The sequence below is a fragment of the Solanum pennellii genome, chromosome 7 (assembly GCF_001406875.1).
Source record: "Solanum pennellii chromosome 7, SPENNV200".
Taxonomy (NCBI): Eukaryota; Viridiplantae; Streptophyta; class Magnoliopsida; order Solanales; family Solanaceae; genus Solanum; species Solanum pennellii.
This window is the reverse complement of record NC_028643.1, coordinates 958,090-981,427: the sequence shown is the minus strand read 5'-3', so window position 1 is coordinate 981,427 and position 23,338 is coordinate 958,090. Positions and strand designations below refer to the sequence as shown.

The window sequence follows — 23,338 nt, the reverse complement described above, 5'->3', positions numbered from 1 at the left end:
AAGTGGAGTATTGATTATAATCTACTTTGTTAATATATTTTAAATTAGTTTATAGATAAATTATTTTCAAATTTGGACTTTGTAAATATTTTATTTTGTATTCAGATTGGAAATTACAATAAAATTGTTATAGTTTTTCAGATTGAAGTTAACACTCTACTTTGTAAATATTTTATTTTGTATTCGGTTTGACGGTAGCCTTTAATCTTATAAATTTAATATATTGAACGTTGATATTTCAATGAAATTATCTTGTATTCACGTGAATTTTACCGTCTTTTTAAAAAATTCATATTCATTTAATGTTTTTATTCTCTAGCTTATCACATAAGTAAGTAAAAATATAATTCATTTTTTTCAATCATTATGTAAAAATTCGAAAACTCTAAAGAATCTATTAAAATTAAAATTAAAAAATCGACTTTATATTGATCTGAATCAACATAATTAGTTTAATTATTTTTAATGAAAATCAAACCAAAACCTACCTTTAGGTCTCTGAGATCAAGATAGAGGATACGATGACCTTAACCTGTCTCTATAGAGTAGAAATATTGTTTACGATAAATCCTCGACTCAAAAAAGGACTCAAGCAGGATTGCAACATGATATGATCAATTAAACCATTATGATGTGAATAATAACCTGAGTTTTACATATGTTCAATATAACATATACTCATCATAACATGTATTAAAAATTTAGTAATTCAAAAAGAGCTTTTGTTTAACTCTTGCTGGTGCAAATTATATGATAATTTCAACTAAAGCAAAGTCATTTTTTCAATCTACTGGAATTTCAACTTCCATCTTCAGATCAGAACTGCCAAGAATCTGCAAACAATAGTAGCTTTGTCAATATCATTCAACCAAACCAAGGAAATTCAGAAATCAATACGTCGAAAATTACTTTTCTCACACACTGATAAGCTTGATTCAGTGATACGGATCAAAGTCATGTTACAACGTTGATTCCGACTAGTAATTATCATGTTATGATGCAAGTGACACACACATCTTAAGTTGGAAGTAGTTCTACTCTACTTTTCTCATCCCACTGATAAGCTGATCCGATGACATGTTATAATGTTGATTCAATGAGTTATGATCACGTAATGATGTAAGGGACGCGTAGAGGAGGTAAAAACTGAACATGACAAGCTATAAGGGTGTCTACAAGAGTTAAGCAGCGCGAGGAAAAGGGTTTGTGTAGTTTTCAGTACATAAAAACCAAACATCAAAGAAGCTATCAGTTTGCATGAATTTCAGCAGCTCTAGAGTTTATTTTGTGATTTAGGAGATACTTCCATTTGGTATCGCAATATTGCAGGAAGCATTTGCAAATCCTTCAACTCGGAATAATTTTGACAGTAGATATGAAGATGCTTTAATCTTATTCAAATATTCATGAAATTTCAAACTCAACTCACAACATGGAGCCTTAGAAGTTCACTACTTTTGCTTTACATTATGTACCAAGCGGGATGGTAACTACTTGCTGCTTGACATTTCTCCGTACCTGCTTGCCTACACTGCTACTTGTAACTTTCTCAAAGTCAAAACATATCAAGCTTCCCGACCATAGCAATGAAACAGTTGAGGCAAAGTTTGTCTAAATGTTTTGTTTGATCTAACATTGAACCTTGTTTTAATTCACATAACACCTTTTAATCTTTTATACAAATGCAGTAATGTATATATCATAATATATTCTCAGAAAGACAGAGTTAACAAGAGGCAAGAGTAATTGGCATCTCTAGAGAACTGTTAATTGATCTGTCAAAGGGCCATAGAAACTTGCAAGAAGAAACAGATAGCGTGAAGGTCAAAGGTCCAATATTTACCTTCAGGAAATCAGATTGGACTAGTGAAGAATCCTTGCTGTATCCAGCTTCCTCAAGAACACGTGTCAAAACTTGCTGCATGGACAGAAATAAAACCGGAGTTAAACGCAAGGTCACATTTCTTTTTCAGGTAAACTTTATAGAAGGTGGCTTCTTCGGTGATCCACCATCAAAATGTTCTCATTGACAACTTGTTTACTTCACAATCAAGTAAATTGTCCAAAAAAAGGATTACATCTGTAACGTAATCCAAACCATAATGAATAATCTCCTGAGTACACCTATATTTTCTCAAAGAATGATAGCATGTTGACGAACTGCACTCGATTTGCTATATTTGAATTTTTCTTCTCAGCTTCTTTAAAAAGTTGACATTACCTGCTAAATACTACTATGTTTTTAAGTCTTCAAATTAAGCACTTGCTATGGCAAGAAATGGAAGAGCGAAGTAGAGTAGCTTTACTATAGTTAAACGAAATCAGAATAAGTTGCAGGTGAATAAGTGAACAAAATAAAACATGAAATAAGAGCTAAGAAATGTATAAGTTCCCAAAGTTTGTTACTGATAGAAAAAATTGTTCCCAAGTTTATCGTTAGCGTCTTTTACTTTCTTCTTTATATAGAAGTTCTGTTCCGACTAACTTGCACGTACCACAACTAATCCATGGTACGAGAATATGTATCAGATAATTCGTTACAAGGTTTAGACAGATTAGAAGAAACCAACTAACTATTTTCCTTTTCTACGATTGGACCCAAGACTTCATGGTTCATTCCAGTATCATGGACCGTCGGGTCACCCCTTCTTGCACCGAGCTTGTCCTTTTAATTTAAGGAAAACGTTGAAAGCAATGAAACTATAAAAAAGTGGAAGAATGATTTTAACTTGTAAATGTTTTTAAGGGGATTCTCTATGCCTCGTTTTCAAAAGAGTGATTACCGAAATCCAAGTAAATATAGTTATGCATACTTCCCGGGATGATACTCCTATGTCATTTCAGATGTGTGAAAAAGGTGACATGCACACACAGAAGAAAATGAGAAATCTCTCTCATTTATAGCCCAAGATTGGACATACTTTAATCTGCCGTTGCTGGTAAACTTTAGGTTATTTTCAGGAGTATCTTTACCTGTTAAATGCAATAAAATCCAAAAACCATGTCTATGAGTCTATGATCACGTTGTTTAAGAACTTCTAAAGATGGTCAATTTATATTATTTCCTTATTGTTTAGCAGCAATTTTAGTAGGACTAACCAACTTAGAAAACTGGTGCTCATAAATATACATTTACCGTTTTCGAATTAATAGTGCAGAGTATATGAGTCAATCTGAAGGCTTTCGGGGAAACTTTAGTTCAGTACTTTACTGCATTTTTACTTCTATGGTGGGATTTCTAGACTACTTTTCTTCTCTTACTCCACTGATTTACATATAGAACAACTAAAAACCTTTCCTTTCCGTGATTCATGGAATCATTAACCTTAAAACAACAAGAACCCCGTATTAATCTCCAATGTCTCTGCCAGTATCAAGTCCTATAGATCTCCATTTTACTATACTGCAACTATAGGCTAGTTGAAAGCTCCCTACATCAGAAGGTCACAAGGTAATCAAGAGCAATCCAGAGATTGAATGCCTTGACGTCATTTTACTAAGTATACTTTCCAAAACAGAATAAAGTAAGATATGGAGAAACTCTATTTATTTCTCAATACTTTAATAGTTCTCATCAGAAAAAGATCATAAGAAACAAAAGCATCGAAAAAATAAAAGACAAACACTACCTCTCTTTGAACCTCAGATATAAATGGTCCAGTCAAATCTTGCAAGACCTCCAGCATATCATTGAATGACACCTTTCCATTCCCGTCAGAATCATAAACTCTAAATATAACTGGAAAAATAAAAAAGAGTGGAGCACTATGAGCAACAATTAACCTGAAGAAAGTAAAGTTACGCAAAAGAAGATTGGATTTACGCATTTCAAAGAGACGATCAAAGGCATAAAATGAGAAATGCCCTTACATTCAACCTTTTGTTGCAAGCTGGCATGAGCACTGAAGGCTGATAGGAACGCCACAAATTCTTTGAAATTTAACCCATCTATCATCCGTAATAGCCTCTGCATTAAGAAAAAGGATGATTAAGAAATAAGTTTTATAGTGGCAGAATTTGCAAAAGTGCATTTGTGACATTTCAATGCTGGTCATTGACCAAAAACTCAAATAAACAATATACTAAAAGAGCCACACAATCAAAAAGTTATTTACAGTTGCACCAAACCAGCAGCTAAGAGGAGAGAAGAGAGAAAGCAAGCCCGGAACTTCTAACTTTATTTCTCCGAGTTCTAAAAAAATACAGTTCTTATCAATGCTCAATGAGAACAGAAAAAGGAGGAGAATTAGGATCTATTAGTCTGCTAGCATAACCTCTCTGTTGATGAATCAGTGTACCAGTGAACCTTTTTAACTATTTCATTTCCCGTTCAAAGACCTCTCTGTTCCCAACGTACCTCTCTTTCTCTCCTGCATGAAACCTATGTTTTGCTTCGAGTTGATTCTTTACCCTTAGATCTTAGTTTTCCTGGACGAACATAAACCAGGTCTCATGTTGTTGTCGTTTACAGATTGGATCATCTTTCAATTCTACTTCAAAATTATAATAGATAGTCTCACAAACTTGTATTACCGAACCTTTCATATCTGAAGGATTGAATTTGTTCAGTTTACCAGAGGGCATGCTTCTTTCTGACACAAAAAGTCCCACAAGCACCAAATAGCACAATAATGCCATACAAGCTATTCCCTCATTATTATGTGAGGATAACCAATCGCAGAACCACATTTGTCCAAGGGGAGTCAATTGACACCACTCTACAGAAAATTACATTGTGTAGGTATGTCAATGTTTTTTTTATGTATGTATATTTTATGTTGAATCCTGTTGGCTTCTTCGTGTGCTTACTTCCTTATATTTTGGACTATATTGCTCGGACTTTTCAAATATACCGACGAGTGTGTGCATGATGCTCCAAAAGTAGTGAATTCTTTGGAGGATCCTACAGGGTGCGACAATATTTTTGGAGAGTCCAAGCAACAAAGATTTTGGATTCTATTTAGTGAAAATTTTGGCTCCGACATTGGGGACAACCATTTCAAAGTAAATGCACAAGAAGTAGACCATAATTTCTACAATATTTTAGTGCATTTGCATGCTTCAATTCACAAAACTATACAAACTAAATCCTGAAACAGTATTTACATAAGCATATTAGGAAAATTAAGTTGATTTCTCAGATGCTCACTCAATTAATAGTTATTATCTCAAAAAGTCACCTTACTTCTGGTTTCCAATTTTCTTCCTAATTTTAGTGTCATTATTAGTTAAACGACCATCTAAGAAATCAACTCATCGAAAAATTTGATCTCGGGTTGCACAACTATACAGAAAAGCACATATTTTTATCATGTAATAATTATCACACAAACAATCAAACCTGAGAGAGAGGAGTGACAGCAAATTCAGGCACTGAAAGAAACTCTTCTCCAGAGACAAATCCACAGCCATTTCTATCCAGTTGACAAAACCTCTGGTACAATGATAGAATCTCCTGCTGTGAAACTAAAACCCCAAAACAAAAAAAAAGTCACAAACTTTATTTTTAAAAAAAATACACTTCTCAACATTGATATAAAGAAAAACAACATAACCCCAAAACAAAAAGTTACAAACTTTAGTTAAAATACACCTTTGAGACATTGATATAAGACACACACATAACCCAAAAACAAAAAAGTTACAAACTTTAGTAAAAGAATACCTTTTTGTAAGCATAGATATTCAAAACCCACATAACCCCAAAACAAAAAAGTTACAAACTTTAGTAAGAAAATACCCTCTTTTAAACATTAAAATAAAAACCCCACAAAAAGTTACAATCTTTAGTGAAAAAATGTCATTTTAAAGAGAGAAATATGCATACATGTGTGATTGCAGTGTTCTTGAACTTCTTCAATGTCATATTGAGTCAGCAAAGATGAAGCATTGCCCATTGTTAATGAAGAAAAATGAAATCTATGATAAACAAGAAACTAATGAAAAAGGGGGTTTTGAAAAATGTAACAATTGAATGAAACTATGTGAATAAGCACTTTGCATTGGTTTCTACAACTTTTTTCCAACTAATTTTGTCACAGGCATTCATTGTTACGAAATGGTATTTATTAGGTTCGTCGGTTAGATTTTATGTATTATCGGTTTAATTTTTAGTTTTTAAATACAATAAATCGATAATAAATTATTTATTAACAATTTAATTTTTGATTTATTCGATAAAAAATGTTCATAAAATAAATACATGATTTCTCACTTCCATAATAATTTGATGTGAAATAAAGCAAATTAAGTTGTAAATGTTTTTATATAAGCATATAGTGAAACAAAAAAATATAATGAAAAATTGTATTAATGATAGTAGATATAGTTCGAAGGCTGCAATTATTGTTACAATCAAAACATAATATGAAATTTCTGATGTGAAGTAGAAGTAATGTGACATGTGAATTGTATAGACCGTAGTGTAGCATACTAAAAGTGGTCTTAAAAATAAAAAAATCTCATAAAGCCACGTCTAGTAGAGCCTTGACCATCAGTGTGAGTCGCGACCATCGCTTAGTCGCTTCACTATCTTCTGAATTATAAGAACATATAAGAAACAAAATTGTATAGGAGCAACAAAAACCCAAATAAATACGAGGATCACGGCAGAGCTAGCTTTTGAGTTGACGACTTAGTGTACACTATGAGCATTATAAGTCCTCGACTCCTTTGGAGTTTACAATCGTATAATTGCTAACACTTTGGCAAGGGAAAAATCGACCTTTCAAATTGTGCTATATGTATGGTAAAGAAGTTGAGACAGTCAGTCATCTATTCGTAAATGTAGAACCATATATATATTAGAAAAGATTTTCGTTAGTCTCAAGAGGTATATGTGCTACATAAATAACTTGTTCTGTGACCAGCTAGAGAATTTCCACGGTTAGTCACTTCACCATCTTATGACTTATTGTAAGTTGCACCTACCTCCTCAATATTTTTTGCGCCTTCAATATCTTCTGAACTATTCAACATGTTTGATAAAAATCTTTACGTTAATACTATATTTTATCACAAATAATTAATTTTTTATATAGAAAGGAAAAAATAATAAATATATACCTCTGAAATATCGTAAACAATATGCAAATATCGTCCATCATTCTTTTGGGACATTGACGATTCTGCCTTGCAAAGACTAAAACATATATACCATTTATACTAACGGACATATACATACATCATAATCTTATCAATCGATTCGATATTTATTAAATATCAAATCAACAAATAAAATTGCATCACGTATCCCTATTTAGTCTTTCGTTAGAATGAAAGATACATGTACTTTAATACTAACATACCAAAAATATGATAATTCGAATATATTTATCATTTTTCCTTATAAAAAAATATTTGGATACCTTATTTTGCAATAACATAGAGCCGCCCTCCCAACAGAACACGCCGGCAGCCATTAACGGCGAACATAGGTTTTGTCTCCGGTGAACCAGTGAAGCTTCAAGCTCAGACACGAACCAGCCAGCGAGCTCGAAGCTCGTGCAACTGACAAAACCAAATTCCACCGGTGAACCAGCGACACCAACTCCGGCAAAAGAGGTTATCTTTCATATATATTAATCTTTGTTTATCCTCTTCGTTTGATATGAAGCTGGAGGAGTTTAAACTACGGCCATCATTATTGTTATTTTATGTTATTTTTTAGTTACTGATATAATTTTCCGATTAAGTTCATCTTCTCTGACCAGCTATGTTGAGTTTGTGCCTTAATATTTTTTTTATTTCGGGTGTTCAAACTGCCATAAGCTTTTCCTTTTACTTGTTGCTTTTTTTGTTGTTGTTAGAGATTAATTTGGGCATTTTTGGTTGGATTTTCCTCAAGTTTTCAGCTGAAAAAGGTGAGCTTGACAATGGAAGAAGAGAAGGGGTTGAAGAAAGAGAAGAAAAACATCCCTGTATTGCCATGGATGAGAAACCCAGTTGATATTACTACCTTTGATCAATGCTCTCTAGATCTTTTGCCTTTTATTGATCCCAGGTACTCTTTCAGCATTACTCCCTTCAACCCCAAAAATCAACATGATGTTCCGAGTATCTTGAGATCTCCTTTTCAATTTTTTTATCTGGTTTTGACTTGTGATCAATACATTGAATGCACAAAAGGCTCAAATCTCATGGTCTTAAACATTGACTTGTAAAAAGTTAGAATTAAAGAGTTGACAAATAATTGAAATATGGTATGCTACCAGTGAATATTTGCGCCAAGAAATAATCCGAATTTTGGGATGACATACCCTTTTAATACAGTTCATGAAGGCTATTGAAGTGCTAATTCCTGGAAATCAGGAGCCGTTAACAACAAAGAAATTGTTGGAGTTATCTTATCAATTCTATCTAGTTCCAATAGGCTTGATGTTGGAAATATACATTCTTTTTTAAATGGATTAAAAAGGAGAAGAAGACAAAAAAGTTGAAATGGAGTGAGTACATCTTTAGAAACTGCATAAAGGTTCTATCTTTTAAAAATATTAGTAACTCGTTCAAACAGTTGTATGAATGTTGTCAGAACCAGGTTCTGATCAGAAGATTTAAGATAATTTGGAGGGATCATTTGTGAAGAACTCCATTCTATCTCTTCCTCGTTACGAACAAAAAAGTGGAATGAGATCCCAGTTATACACTCCCTTCGTTCTACGAACCCTTGTTGATTCTGAACGAATAACATATGGCAAGACATCAATAGGAGATTTATTGTTTGATAAAAAGCGTCACATTTCTGTTATTATTAAGAATAGATGGTTAGGAAGTTTATACTTTTGGTGTAGGAGTAGTTTGATTTAAATATCCCAGAATTTAGAGATGTTCGAGTTTCCACAAGTTTCTGTAGCCGTGAAGGTTTTTTGGACTTTGGTAGCTCCTTAATTTTAGATTAGCCTTTTGTAATAGAGCTAACAATGTCTTTTACTTTTTTATGCTCTGTAAATTTTGTATTTTCTTGATAGAAAATGTTTTGAGTTTCTGGGAATGTAGTTTTTGTAGGGTTTTCTTTTAATTTTTCAAACCCTGAGCTTGGTATTTAAGGTGCTACTGCCCTCGTGGTTTCTCGGTTATCATCCATCTGTCTTACAATCTATAGGACATTCTTTTTGTTTTGAGATGTGGCAAAATCTTTTGGTTCCCTTTTATTAATATGTTACTTTCTATAGCCTTTTACCAGGTTCAAGTATTCAAATTATTTAACTAATCAAATACTAAATTCTGATGGTATATTGTATGTTCTATTTATCAAACTAGCTTTTAAATTTAAAGTACTACTTGTATCCTATACAACATAAACTAACAAGTTAAGCTCCATGCACCAAAATGGTGTCCATAATATGGGAGGGATGGAATACAAACGGGTTGAGAAAACTGTGTTGAAAGTATTTTTATTAATGGCATCATTTAGAATACGATCACTGAGATCTAATACTATCTTACAGCTGAAGAACTATATGACCTGGTGTGGGACACATTTTCCGAATGTCTTGTTTCCGTCTTGTTATGATATTTGTACAGACAGAGATGAATGTTGCTCATCCATATTCTTCAATCGTTTGTATTGTCTGCTGGTTCCCAATCAATAGCATGGCCAGTTGGCAAACCTCATCTCAAAAGAAAAAAACTTCTCCATTCCTTCAGGATAACGAATGAACAAAACGGAAATTATTGTTAATGATCACCTCTCAGTTTCGACAATTAATATTTCATTTCTTATCCGAAATATCCTCAGTTTATTACTTTGCTTACTGGTTGTATTAAAAGTCCTATGATTGCAGTTGAAACATTGTTACACTTATACCTTATGCTTTCTTGACACTTCATACTGGATCTTGTACACTTCCACTCCAACTTATTCTTACCCGTACATGTTTCTTCACTAGGTTAGTGGCGGCTTTGAAGAATATGAGCATCACGTCACTCTTTCCCGTGCAACTTGCTGTCTGGCAAGAGACTATTGGACCTGGCTCTTTTGAACGAGACCTTTGTATAAATTCACCTACAGGGAGCGGGAAAACTCTTGCTTATGCCTTACCAATTGTTCAGACGCTGTCTACACGCGCTGTTAAATGTCTTCGTGCACTAGTGGTCTTGCCTACTAGAGACCTTGCTTTGCAGGTTATTCACCGTAGTTTTTTAGTTTTAGTTTTGGAAAATGCGCAGTGCATAATTACACAAATTCTCAATTACATGTAAATCTTTGGATCAACTATCATTCCAACTTTGCCTCCTCCCTTGACATTTTCTTTTTTTGATGGGCAAGTCAATGATCATCCTAGGTTTTTGTCGCGTTAAAACTATGACTTCATGCTACCTATCACAAAAGAAAAAAACACTACAAGTTCATACTTTGGTTGAATTCTTTTAATTGCTATCTAATATTTGGTGGAATTTTGTTGTAGTGCCTCACAGGCTTTTTGTAAGAATACCTCCAACTGATAAGTGGGTTCTTCACACCAGTGACGTATCTACATTTGCATTTGCACATGCAATTATTTATTTATTAAGGCCTTTCTATTTACACTTTCACATGCAAAGATAGATAACTAGCTTCTCAGGGGAAGATTATGTTTTTACCATTTGTTTCCGTTTGCAGGTCAAAGAGGTCTTCTCTGCTCTTGCACCTGCAGTAGGTCTGTCTGTCGGCTTGGCAGTAGGTCAGTCATCAATTTCTGATGAAATCTCCGAACTCATCAAGAAACCCAGTGTTGAGTATGGCATATGTTATGATCCTGAAGAATTCTCATACGAGTTACAAAGTGCAGTAGACATATTAGTGGCAACTCCTGGAAGACTGATGGACCACATCAATAACACTGATGGTTTTACGCTTGAGCATCTATCTTATCTTGTAAGCTGCATATATTTAGTTGCTTAGAATTTCTTAGTATGTATATTTACATTAGTCCCTATTCTTCTCTTCTTTGTTGCGATTAATATCATGGCATAAAGCATTTCTGTCTGAGAATATCTTGATCATCTTAAGAAGCTAAGTGTCCCAGCTATCTTTTTGCTTTTCCTTAGGGTCTGCATTATTAGTCTATAAGGTCACTAGGAAAACAAAGCGCAGTGAAGTACCTTTTGATAATTTGAAAGAAGTTTTTTGAAGTAGGGTGATACCGAGGTAAAACAAACAGGCAACTATACTGCATGTTTTGGCAGCAAATGTGCTGGCTATTTGTCTATATGTTAATAGATTTCTAACGTGTTTCCAGTATCTTCAATTATATCAATGCATTGATCAATCATTAATAACTGTACATGAAAGAAATAGTAGATATTTTGAAGCAAAGAGCTGAGTTTTTCATCTAAGGAATAGTTTCCTTTTATATGTGTTTTTGGTGCATCCGTGATGTTTTTATCTGCATAGAGCGTGGATGTCTTTTGTAGAGAATCACATGCTTCTGTAATTACCCTACTTTTTTTATGTGGGAGCTTTCCCATTATTAATAAAATTATGTTTACTTGATTAGATTATCAATATATGTTTGGTATTTTATTCACTTCAATGCCTCTTTCCTATTTGAAAAGGAAAACTTGGAATGCTACTATGCTAATAACTCAGAACAATGAAGATTTGTTTCAATTTAATCATTAAAACTTCAAAGTGGTAGTAGTAGGTTTCGTGATTGTGAGGCACATATTTTGACATTGCTCGTTTTTTCTTCGTTTTACTTTGTTGAAACCATTTGACTTACATTTTGGTATCATGTAGGTTGTAGATGAAACAGATAGATTATTAAGAGAAGCTTATCAGTCATGGCTTCCTACCGTCATTCAGTTGACCAGCTCTTCTGTTGATGGGAACTTCCCTTCTGTTGCTGATCTTCTTCCTTGCACTTATGGTTCATTGAAGACAATCAGAAGAATGTATGTTGTTATGCCTATCCCCTATTCCTTATGAGTTGCTTATATGTGGAATCCTCTTTAGATGCACATCTTTTTCTCAGTCGTAACCTGACATTTTTCTAATCAAGAAGTAATTGTCTGATTATTCAAGTCTTGTTTGATTCTTTCTTTGTCTGTCATATCTTTTTCAATGTTGAGTTTCTTACTCTTTTGATCATGAAAATGTATCTATCCTTGCACCTAAGTGTGTGACCTAGTCGTTGATGAAGTAGGTGGAGGCCTCAAGTTCAAATTCCCGCTGAGGTAAAAAAAATAAATACTAGGTGATTTTTTCTCAATCTACTCTAACTTTGATGGGCAGAATTACCCGATACGTGTGGTGACGGGAGGTAGTAGCCTAGCAAGTACCTAGTGAAAAGTCGAGGTGCACACAAGTTGGGCCAGACACCACTGTCATAAAAAAGAAATGCATAACGTATTATTTTGTTAGTGGATCCAACTTTGTTGGAAGGTTTGCCTTTAATCAATTGATGGTTCATTGAGTTTGCTCCTTGGTATCGAATAGGTTTAACTTTAAGTGCACATAGGCATTTCACTGTCTTGTTTTCTCTTTGTCCATTCCACGCGTGGGATTTTCTTAAGCATTGCTTTAAAAATAATGCAGGGGCACTGAAAGAGGGTTCAAGGGAAAAGCCTATCCAAGGCTGGTAAAGATGGTTTTATCAGCCACACTAACACAAGACCCAAGTAAACTTGCTCAGCTTGATTTGCATCATCCTCTTCTTTTGACGACTGGAGAAAGACGTTACAAGCTTCCTGAAGAACTCAAATCATTTAAAGTGGTGGGTATATGCTATTTGAATGAAATAAGGCCTATTTATATATTATCTTCTTTTTCCTGATATGCCTGAAAATGTGTTTATCACGGCATATCATTTATCTTGATGATTTATCTTCTTATTCCAAAAATTATTATTATTCCATAACAATTAGAAGTCATTGTTGCCTAACCTGTCAAAAAGAAGGAAAAAAGAATCAGTTTGTTGTCTCCAAGTCATAAGGAATTTCAGAATTTGTCATAATGTTGTCTAGGAGGAACTTTGTGTTGTTTTCTGTAGATATGTTAACATAGCAGAAACTACTGCTTCAGCGTGGTCTAAATGTTTGTTAGCAGCACCTTACTTTATCTTAAAGCATTGGCTTACACTGTCTTGTGCATCGACCTTGTGGATTGTCTTGAGACACTCATACAGTGCTAAAGTCCAAACCACTGTTATTAGAAACCAGCATTTTGTTGCTGAAAGTGACTGTGTGATGCAAAGTGAGGGTTTGTCTAAAAACCATCAGTTCATTGCTTAAAGGGACGAAGTGATGCTGAAGGTTTATCTAAAAACCGAAGCAACAGAGCAATGCGAAGTGAAGGTTATTGCCTCATGAGGAAGCAGTGTTCTTCAGAAAGTAATTTATTTGGTGTGAAGCAGTCGATTATTCAACAGACATTGAAAGATGAAAAAGAAATCAACCATACATTTTTCCTCCTTTTTTTCGCCCAGTTCAAAATAAAATGTGGGGCGGGGGAAATAGGGATTTTTGCTATTTGAGTATCAGGACTCCTTTCCAAATTACATTTTAATGATGGTTTGTTTGAGCTGTTGAATAAATACTGCCATTGTCGGATTCTGGATGCTGAAATTTGCAATTCAGTGTTATAAGTACTAAGTTCATTATACTGGGTAATTTTGTGCTTTCAATACATTGTGTGCTTCATTTTGAAAAGTTTGCACCTGACTTCTCACTTTTCCCTCCCAATGGATTTGTGCTATTTTGCACCACACTGTTCCTCTCAGGCAGATGATTGATAACAGTGATTTTACCTTCCTTTTGTGTAGCTATGTCAATCAAAGCTTAAGCCACTTTATCTAGTTTCCCTTCTTCAAAGTCTGCAAGGGGAGAAATCAATTGTTTTCACATCATCGGTGGAGTCCACTCATAGATTATGCACTTTGCTCAAGTTTTTCGACAATTTGCAAATTGAGTTCAAGGAGTATTCTCGTCTTCAGCGGCAATCTGTAAGAAGGTACTTAGATACATTTGCTTAACAACTTGAGTTTAGCTCTGAGCTGTTACATTATGTCATTTGCTAGAGAAGTTTGCAGTCAACGGTACTATGATGTTTTGCATGAGCTCACATCTTACTGAAGCTAATGAACGTAGTCATGCGTGGAGCCATCTAGGTTGCCAAAAAGCTGTAATGTACTACTATACTGTTAAAAAATCTGTTTTGTTTAGTTGGTGTCCAAAGTGCCATATTAGAAGTGCACAAATATCTGGGACTCAAACAAAAAGGATAGTTTCCAGTGTTCCAAAATTATGTATCAGAGACAATTTTATGATCAAGAAATGCATCTGTTAATCTTTTGTGGCCATATGGAATGTCTGCATCTCACTGGGAATCTGTCTACCTAATCCAAGTCAGCTCTGAAGGCTGTTAACCTTTATAGGTTTTTGTCTTAATGAAAAAAGAAAAAACCTTTATAGGTCTCTGGAGAAGAAAGGGCATGTTTCGCATTGTTCTTCTTGATTGCCAATCTTAGTTAGTTTACTAGAGCTTTTACTTGCAAGTTGGATTAATGGAAAAGTTGAAAAAAGAAAATGAAGTACAGAAAAATAGAGATAATTGGTCGTCATATTTATACTTGACGTTGTTGAATGGTGATGTTACGTTTATTTGGGAAATGTTTTGTGGTGAACCACCTGTGTGATTGGTCTTGCTTATTTAAGTCTACCATCTTGCAATTTAATATCCTGAACTTTTGCCTTACAGCAAGACGTTGAGGGCTTTCCGGTCAGGGCAAGTGCAAGTGCTTATTTCCTCTGATGCTATGACTCGTGGAATGGATGTTGAAGGAGTGAGAAATGTCATAAACTATGATATGCCTGCTTATATAAAAACATTTATTCATCGGGCAGGCCGAACTGCAAGAGCGGGCCTAAGTGGATGTTGCTTTACGTTAATGCATAAAGATGAGGTATGTCTTTTTATATGATGAGGATCAAATATTTTAAAGATTGCAACTTTAAATGATCTATTTTTCGTATTGAGACATTAAGTTCTGGCCCCTAATGAAGCTAAAATTTTGTAAATTACCTGATGTAGTATATCTGACTATAGCATGCTATTAACATAATATGTACCTTTTTCTTTGGGGTACTTCATTAAGTAAAGTTTTGCTCTTAACAGTAGAGTAATGACTACTTGAGCAGATTGGTTAAAAAAATTGACTATTTGAACTGGTTCACCGCCATCAAATGGCCACAAAATTGAAAAATAAAAGGTCAGATCTTGTCCCTCATAAGCTGCCATAAAAACTAAAACACTTCTCCACTCAATGTGCTTGTATTCATATTGTGATCTTAACTGTCACAGCACTTTGAGTGTTCAATAGTTTAGGATACTTTGTATGATGTATGAACATACTTATAAAAATAAATGATCTAATCTCAGACTATTAACTGGGCGTACCACCAAGTTTCTCAACCTTTCCACGATATACTTTTTCGATGGAGGGGTTCAGCTTGAGACTTTGAAGCACTAAACTTTCTGTTGCTTTTGCAGCAAATTCTTGTTTAAATATGAAATTCTCCAATGCTAATTTTGCAGGTCAAGCGCTTCAAGAAGATGCTACAAAAAGCTGACTGTAACTCTTGCCCTACCTATTCTGCTTCTTCTGAAGTGATAGAGTCACTTCGCTCTGTGTACACCTCAGGTACTTTCTTTTTCCATTTTCAACATATTTGTTAGTACTTGGCAATCAAAGTGGATGCACTATATGTTGAAATTATGAAGAAACCAGAAGTAGTTTATTTACCTGATCTGATACTTAAACCTTGAGATCTCCTATTAGCCTTTTTTTGGAGAAAAATAAAGTATTAGCACTATTTCTGCAGTTACTCTTCAGTTATGCTGTGTTTTTAATTGAACCTCTTTTCATTTTTTTCTAGCATTGGAGAAACTTAGAGAGAATGTTGAATCAGAAAAGTGTAAGAAAAGCAAGATTAGGTTGAAATCTTCAAATGTGAGAAAGGAGAAGTGAAAAGCTGCCCATGGTGATAACTTCCATTTTCCTAGACAGTGTAGTACTCTGTTGCCAACCAGTTTATGATTATATCATGGTGAGTCGCTACATTTTGATATTATTGTGTTATTTTCATTTTTATGTCATTATGTTTCTTTCTGCTTGCCTATAGATTGTTAGCATTGTTCTTGGTTCTCTAGTTGATGCCACACAAAAGAGTACAGAAGGAAGTGTTCCAATGTTGTTTCTCCTGACAGTGGTAATTCATGTTTTTTGTATTATATTTTCTCTTTATCTATTGCAGCTATCTTCATCCATTCGATGCAAATATTAAGATAAGGTGGATATCATTCTGCCTTTTGTTCAAAATTGCACTGTTTTTTTAAATTAATTAGAATTTGAAGGTCATGATTCTAGCGAAACTGCTGGTATTCTATAAAGCTGAAAGAGAGGATAAGGGAACTAGACTACAAAAACTAGGAGTAAGGAGAAGTGGGGAGGGTTGGGTATATTGAAGTTGGAGGGTTAGCTGACTCTCCAATTTAGCATATTGTCTCTTCTGGTATGGGAGAAAAGCACTACTTAAGAACAAAGGGAAGAAATGATGTGTGACAAACAGTAGAAAGTAAGTTCTTTTGATGTAAAATTGTTCATATAAAGTATGCATGTTTCTACATTTTTGTGTTCTGGTCTAAATGCATGTTGTGGAATATAATACTTTGTTTATTTATAAAAGAAACAAAAATACTGGCACCCAAGGGTGTTCCCTAGTGGTAAATGAAGTGCGAGGAGAACCATGAAGTCTCAAGGTCAACTCCCAACCGAGACAAAGATATTAGGTGATTTCTTCCCATCTACCTAAGTCTTGGTGGGCAGAGGTGCCCCGTAGGTTGGTGGGAGCAACAGGCACTGAGTGGTATAATTAAGGTGCGCAGAAGCTGGCTTGGACACTGCCGTAAAAAAGAATAAAAAATACCGTGCATAGCAATTTCTTAACAGGACTGAAATAACTTTGGGAAAATTTAAAAGAAGTAGTGATAAGTATTCTGATAGTTCGATAGAGATATTTTCCTTTCTCACAGTTACATTTAGTCAATATATCTGGCAATAAGAGTTTACAGTCCAATCTTCGCTGACTTTTGTAACTAAGAGAAAATTTGCTTGAAGGAAAACAGGAAGAAATCAGTAGATTGGTCAGGAAATTGAAAATTGAAAGTACTCTCGGCAAGCCTAAGTAGATAGTTTAGCTGCCAAATGCAGAAAGAGACCTCTGAACTTCTTTGAGAAAATATTTAGAAGTTTTTGCATTTGAAGATAAAGCAGAATAGGTTGAAGATGATGACAGCGAAGAACACTTAAGAGAGAGTGCCTCGCTTGTGCTAGCTTCTCTCTCCTCCTCTTTGATGGTTTCTAGCATTTTTGGGGCTCGGTGTCTCTGTCTCATGACATTTACAAACTGTGGTGGTGCTACCTCTGTAACAAACCTAGCAATACGAGCATTTGCCATCTTCTTAGTAGGTTTTGGACTGCAGTTGAGAAAAAAGGTCCAAGATGCTTGGTAGAACTGTAGAAGTAGTGTTTAAGAAGAAGGTGGGTTGTATGAGTTAAAAACCACAGAAGGGCTGAAATTTATAGGGTTGTGGATTAAATTATCCTTCTATGGTCTGGCTTAAATTGAACCAGTCGTCTTAATCAATGTTTTAATTATTTTTTGCTGTTAGTGCCGTCACTTACTTTTAGTCTTAATTGAACAGATAAAGATGTTATCATCATAGTCATCCTCTTGATGAGATATCCTCATATGTGGAGCCACGGAATGCAATGTGTCTATGCATGAGTAGAAAAAGCAACATATCTTAAATATGCGGCATTTGTTGCCTTTGAAAGCTTCCAAATTTGAACTTTTCCTTATTGAGCTGGAACCTGCTGATTGAATGCCACATGCCCTTTCTGCATTTAGTGATTCACAGCATATGAATAATTATTGTGATTGGTTCTGTGCATGTAAAAAAGGGTTGCACTAGAGACGAGGCACATTTTTATCTTTCTAGAATTGCAGTTGGTAACTTGATTAGCATCTCTTAATCCCTCTATGTGGGTTGTCTACTAGAGACTTGTTCATTATGAAATCTATATTTCAGATACTTGCTTATCATTATTCTAACATAATGTCAACATCCATGTCTTAACTTGTTTGCGTGAATAACCTTCAGTTAATGTCATTTTTACCTTAATAATATAGTCCAACTCGTGCTGCTCTGCCTTTTACTATGGTTAGGCAGGTCCAACTTTCACCATTATTTTGCCCCATCTCTCTCCTGTAATTGTCTTGTTTAATTTCTTGCTTACTTCTCCAGTCTTTCTGTTGGTTTTTAGAGTTTCAGCCTCTGTATATCCTTCTATTCTTCTTTCACTTCTTCATTTCTTCTCCTTTATGAACCTACTTTTCAAAGTCTAATTTAACTATTTGTTGGTGTTCTAGTTTGAGAGATGTACCTTACATTTTTCTAGAGTCTTCTAAATGTCATGGCTGTTGAAGAGGGGTGTGGAATTGTGCAAGAGTTTAAACCAGCCTTTTCATGATATTCTTAAACAAAATCCCAGGACTTCTGGCTTTTCATTCTTTTCGACAAACGATAAATAATTATACAAATATCAATTTTGTTGGAAAAAATCTCAAATTTGTGGTAAACAAGGAAAATAATCTGATTATCGCTGTTGCTGCTAGTTTTGGAGGAGAAAGATTTGTGATTCTGTTAACTGTGCTCTTTCTTCTTTCAGTAGATAGTTAAGGATGAAAGGTTAGAACAAGAGGAATATGTGCTAAGAATGGTAGTGGGATCCACTAGTACAGATTAATAATGAGGATATGTAAACTTTAAACGTTGTTTGATCTGACCTTAAATGAAACAAGATGTGGGACAGGTAGTAAATATAACTCAGAAAAGAAAATTTAACCCAGGATTATGTAAAGCTTTCTAACGTCGCTAAAAGAAGAGACACTCACTGTCTTTAGAAAATTTTAGCTGGATGGTAAAACGTCACCGCAGAGTATGTTTATGCACGGTAATTTTCACAAATATTATCAGCAGTTAGCTTTATGTCAGTCAGAAATTTCAAATTCAAAATTTTGTTTTGTTTTTGTTAATTTTCTTTAATGATGTATTATTTAAATTAAAAATTCGAAGGAGGAGTAGAGTGAATTCTTGATTGCAAGGAAACAGAGATAGTAACTGGGGGAACGAGGGAACATTTTATGGAAGGGAGAGTAGGCTTCAAAAGGGGTAGACTTGGAGGCTAGAAAAGTGAGGCTGGGGTGGGAAGGAGAGATAAGGAAGCGGAGAAAAACTAAAAGTCCAAGGATACTAGAGTCACAGAGGAAAACTGCGGGGAGGGGGAAAGTAATGGAGGAGGTTTCTTGTGGTTTGGAGGAAAGCACCTTTATAGAACAAAAAGGAAGAAGTGCTGGGCGCAGGATCAGTTAGTATTATATTCTAGGGAAGGGGGGAACGATAAGGTCTTTCAAGATAAAGTTGCTCAACTGTTTGTTTCAGTATGAATGTTACTACATTCTCTCATTCTGCTGTAGTTAGATGTATTTGAGTTCACTGAGCTATAGAGTGTGATCGTATGCTTGTTAAGCCCTTACTTAGTGCCTGTTCTGTAGAATAACATATATTAATTATGTATAAAAGAAACAGGATACGAGATGTGCAAAACAATTTCATAGCCGTACTGAAGTAAATTTGGTAATATTTACAGAAAGTAGCTACAGAAATTTACTGATAATTCAAAGGAGGAATTTTCATCTTCCCATAGAGGTTACATACAGTCAATACTTATCTAGTCTCAGCAGAGATTGGACTATGTCCAAAGCTTTTGCGGACTTTCTTACTGAGAGAGAATTTGCTGAAGGAGAAGAAAAGGAATCAATACACTGGTCAAAAATTAAAAGCATTCTTAGCAAGCTAGAGTATATACTTTAGCTGCCAAATGCAGAAAACGACCTCTGAACTTCTTTGAGAAAATATTTAGAACTTTTTGCATTTGATGATGAAGCAGAACAAGCTGAAGATGATGAAGGGGAATAACTCTTCAGAGAAAGTGACTCGCTTGTGCTAGATTCTCTCTCCTCCTCTTTGATGGTTTCTAGCATCTTTGAGGCTCGGTTTCTCATGACATTTACAAATTGTGGTGGTGCTACCTCTGTAACAAACCTAGCAATACGAGCATTTGCCATCTTCTTTTGTAAGTTTTCAAAGAGACTGCAGTTGAGGGGAAAGGTGCAAGATGCTTAGGACTGTAGAAGTAGTGTTTTGAAGATAAGGTGGATTGTATGCCTTACAAACACAAATGAGATGATATTTTATAGGGGTGTTTAATTAGATAATCCTTTATGATCTGGCTTAAAATGAGCCACTCGTCTCAATCAAACTTTTAATCATTTTTAGCTGTTAGTGCAGCCACTTACTTTTAGTATTAATTACACAGACAAATATGTGTCTAATCGTGGTCATCTTATTGAAGAGATATCCTTCTAGATGGGACCGCAGAATGCAATGTGTCTATCCCAGAGTGGAAAAAAACAACATGACTTAAATGTGGAGTTTTTGTTTCCATCAATATCTTCCAATATTCAACTTTACCTCATTGAGCTGCAACCTGCTGATTGAATGCCACATGACCCTTTCTGCATTTCATATCTAAACTGGTTCTTTCGTGCAGATCTGGATATATCGTGCAGTCGGTGGAAGGTCAAAAAGACTTATCATGTTTGCGGGATTGTGAAAGCTGGACTTTCCTTGAAGGTTCATTGCCAAAATTTGAGTCTTTTATGCTATAACGAGAGAGAAAAATCATGTTTATAAGCACCCAGGGACGTCGACGGAGACGCGTTTTTTATGGTTGGTATGAAAATATTGAATGGCTGGGATTCTTCATTGCTGGTGAAATTTGAAAAAATTGGAGACTTTCATCTTGAACTATGATTATAATGGCAGTCATTAACTTTAAAAATGACATACACCATTTTTTGTTATTTGCTGGAGATCTTTCATACTTCAGTTTTATTTATTTACGTTGTATATGGATAATTCCTCTGAAACATTCTCTCTACCTCCACGAGGAAGGATGAAGAAATGTACACTCTTATCTTCTCGAGTCTCTACTTATGGGATTTTACTGGATAATTTGTAACGTTCGGATATAGAGCTCACTTATCGGATTTCAGTGGGTATATTGTAATGTTTTGATGTTTGCATTTTATCTATTTTTATCAGAGTTGACGGTCAAGAAAACATTTGAACTATCCTCTTTTTCGTGAGTTTCACGACTCAACTATTGTATGTTGTCGTTTTCTATTTTGAACTATCACTATTTATGAGTAAATCGTGTTCAGTGATAGCGTTTTATGTGTAAAATTATGTTTTCTTACAAATTGTTGAAATTACTATATCGCCACTATTTTTTGTACATAAATCGGCGTTCAGTGATAGCGTTTTATGAGTAAATATATGTTTTCCTTACAAATTGTTGAATTCACTACATTGCCACTACTTTTCTTACATAAATCGCATTCTGTGATATCGTTTTATGAGTAAATATATGTTTTTCTTATAAATTGTTGAAATTACTATGTTGCCACTACTCTTTGTACATAAATCGCGATTGTGGATTGCTTTTTATGAGTAAATATATATGTTTTACTTACAAATTGTTAAAATTACTACGTTGCCACTACTCTTTGTACATAAATTGCGTTTTATGAGTAAATATATGTTTTTCTTACAAATTGTTGAAATTACTACGTTGCCACTACTCTTTGTACATAAATCGCGATTGTGGATTGCTTTATATGAGTAAATATATGTTTTACTTACAAATTGTTAAAATTACTATGTTGCCACTACTCTTTGTACATAAATTGCGTTTTATGAGTAAATATATGTTTTTCTTACAAATTATTGAAATTACTACGTTTCCACGACTTTTTGTACATAAATCGTGGATTGCGTTTTATGAGTAAATATATGTTTTACTTACAAATTGTTAAAATTACTATGTTGCCACTACTCTTTGTACATAAATTGCGTTTTATGAGCAAATATATGTTTTACTTACAAATTGTTAACATTACTACGTTGCCACTACTCTTTGTACATAAATTGCGTTTTATGAGTAAATATATGTTTTACTTACAAATTGTTAAAATTACTACGTTGCCACTACTCTTTGTTCATAAATCGCGTTTGTGGATTGCGTTTTATGAGTTAATGTATGTTTTCCTTACAAATTACTGAAATTACTACGTTGCCACTACTCTTTGTACATAAATGCTGTCGTGGATTGCGTTAGTAAGGCCTCATTTGTTTCCATTAAGATTAAGAGGTTTGAATATGAATACACATCTGAATATTAAGATTTGCATGAAGATTCAGGTGTTTTGATCTGATATACATCTGAATATTAAGATGTGGTCTCTAAGTCTGAACACTAAATAATTAATGTTGTTTGTTTTTAATATCTGAATGTGCATGTGAAATTAATATTAAATTAATAAAATATTATAAAAATCATTTCAACAAAATTTATCACTTTTGATTAAAAAAATTTAAGAGTTCTAATAATTATGATTTGGAAGTACAATTTTTTTATTCAAAAATCTTTATAAACGCCATTACACCAACAGTGTTCTTGACACAGTCAATATAAGAAAATTATTAATATAAAAAAAAACTTGAAAGGATTTATGAAGACTTACCAGTTCAAGAGGGAAAAAATAATGTTTGATTGAGAAAAAAGAGAAAAAGTTTTTAGTTATTCGATAAAAGGCACACTTAAAGCGGATAAGATGGTTTATTATTTGATAACTTATTAAATGAGTCTGAACGTTGTTAATAGTCTCCTACAGATCTCTGATTCTTTCAGACCTCTTCAGACCCATTAAGAGATTTTTTAAAAATTAAAACAAATGAATTCAATGGGCTGAATCTGAATGATTCTGATTCAGATCTAAAAATCAAACATACTTAATTGGCTGAATTTGAATGATTAAGATTCAAACCTCCACTAAGTGCAAACAAATGATGCCTAAATATATATTTTTCTTTCAAGTTGTTGAAATTACTATATTGCCCTTACGTTTTATTTTATTTGTCAAATCTTTAGAATATATATACACACACACTTATTACTTTAATCATATCAAGAAAAGATTATATATGCTCTAATTTTTAGATTGAATGACATATATACTTTAATTTTTAGACGACAAGGACAGTAATGTCCCCAAAATATGACGGATGATATCTTCATACCATTTACGGGAATATATTTAATTTTCACCATTGAAATTATTTTATATTTCAAACAAAATGGATAAGACTAGAAGTACTGAGTTCAAGCGTTTC

General features: G+C 34.1%; 2 protein-coding genes across 5 annotated transcripts; one reads left to right on the top strand and one right to left on the bottom strand.

Annotated features, from left to right (window-relative positions):
- Nucleotides 1–598: 598 nt before the first annotated feature.
- On the bottom strand, nt 599–6,037 carry LOC107024601 (calcineurin subunit B-like). Its single transcript, XM_015225588.2, has 6 exons — nt 5,828–6,037; nt 5,342–5,466; nt 3,871–3,967; nt 3,630–3,739; nt 1,844–1,918; nt 599–833 (listed from the first exon to the last, which is right to left on the bottom strand). The coding sequence occupies exons 1-6, from the start codon at nt 5,895–5,897 to the stop codon at nt 783–785; spliced, it is 528 nt and encodes a 175-aa protein (XP_015081074.1). The 5' UTR covers nt 5,898–6,037; the 3' UTR covers nt 599–782.
- A 1,319-nt stretch (nt 6,038–7,356) lies between these two features.
- LOC107026141 (DEAD-box ATP-dependent RNA helicase 1) lies at nt 7,357–21,237 on the top strand. Of its 4 annotated transcripts, none has more exons than XM_015227007.2 (12): nt 7,357–7,563; nt 7,847–8,002; nt 9,888–10,122; nt 10,601–10,855; nt 11,720–11,874; nt 12,518–12,695; nt 13,743–13,930; nt 14,678–14,882; nt 15,515–15,620; nt 15,856–16,026; nt 16,130–16,188; nt 20,655–21,237. In XM_015227007.2, the coding sequence occupies exons 2-10, from the start codon at nt 7,875–7,877 to the stop codon at nt 15,945–15,947; spliced, it is 1,542 nt and encodes a 513-aa protein (XP_015082493.1). In that variant the 5' UTR covers nt 7,357–7,563; nt 7,847–7,874; the 3' UTR covers nt 15,948–16,026; nt 16,130–16,188; nt 20,655–21,237. The 4 variants fall into 4 exon arrangements, with proteins under 4 accessions (XP_015082493.1, XP_015082489.1, XP_027774168.1 ...); XM_015227003.2 differs by having other exon boundaries at nt 16,102–16,188; XM_027918367.1 differs by lacking the exon at nt 16,130–16,188 and having other exon boundaries at nt 7,854–8,002.
- The last annotated feature ends 2,101 nt before the right edge of the window (nt 21,238–23,338 follow it).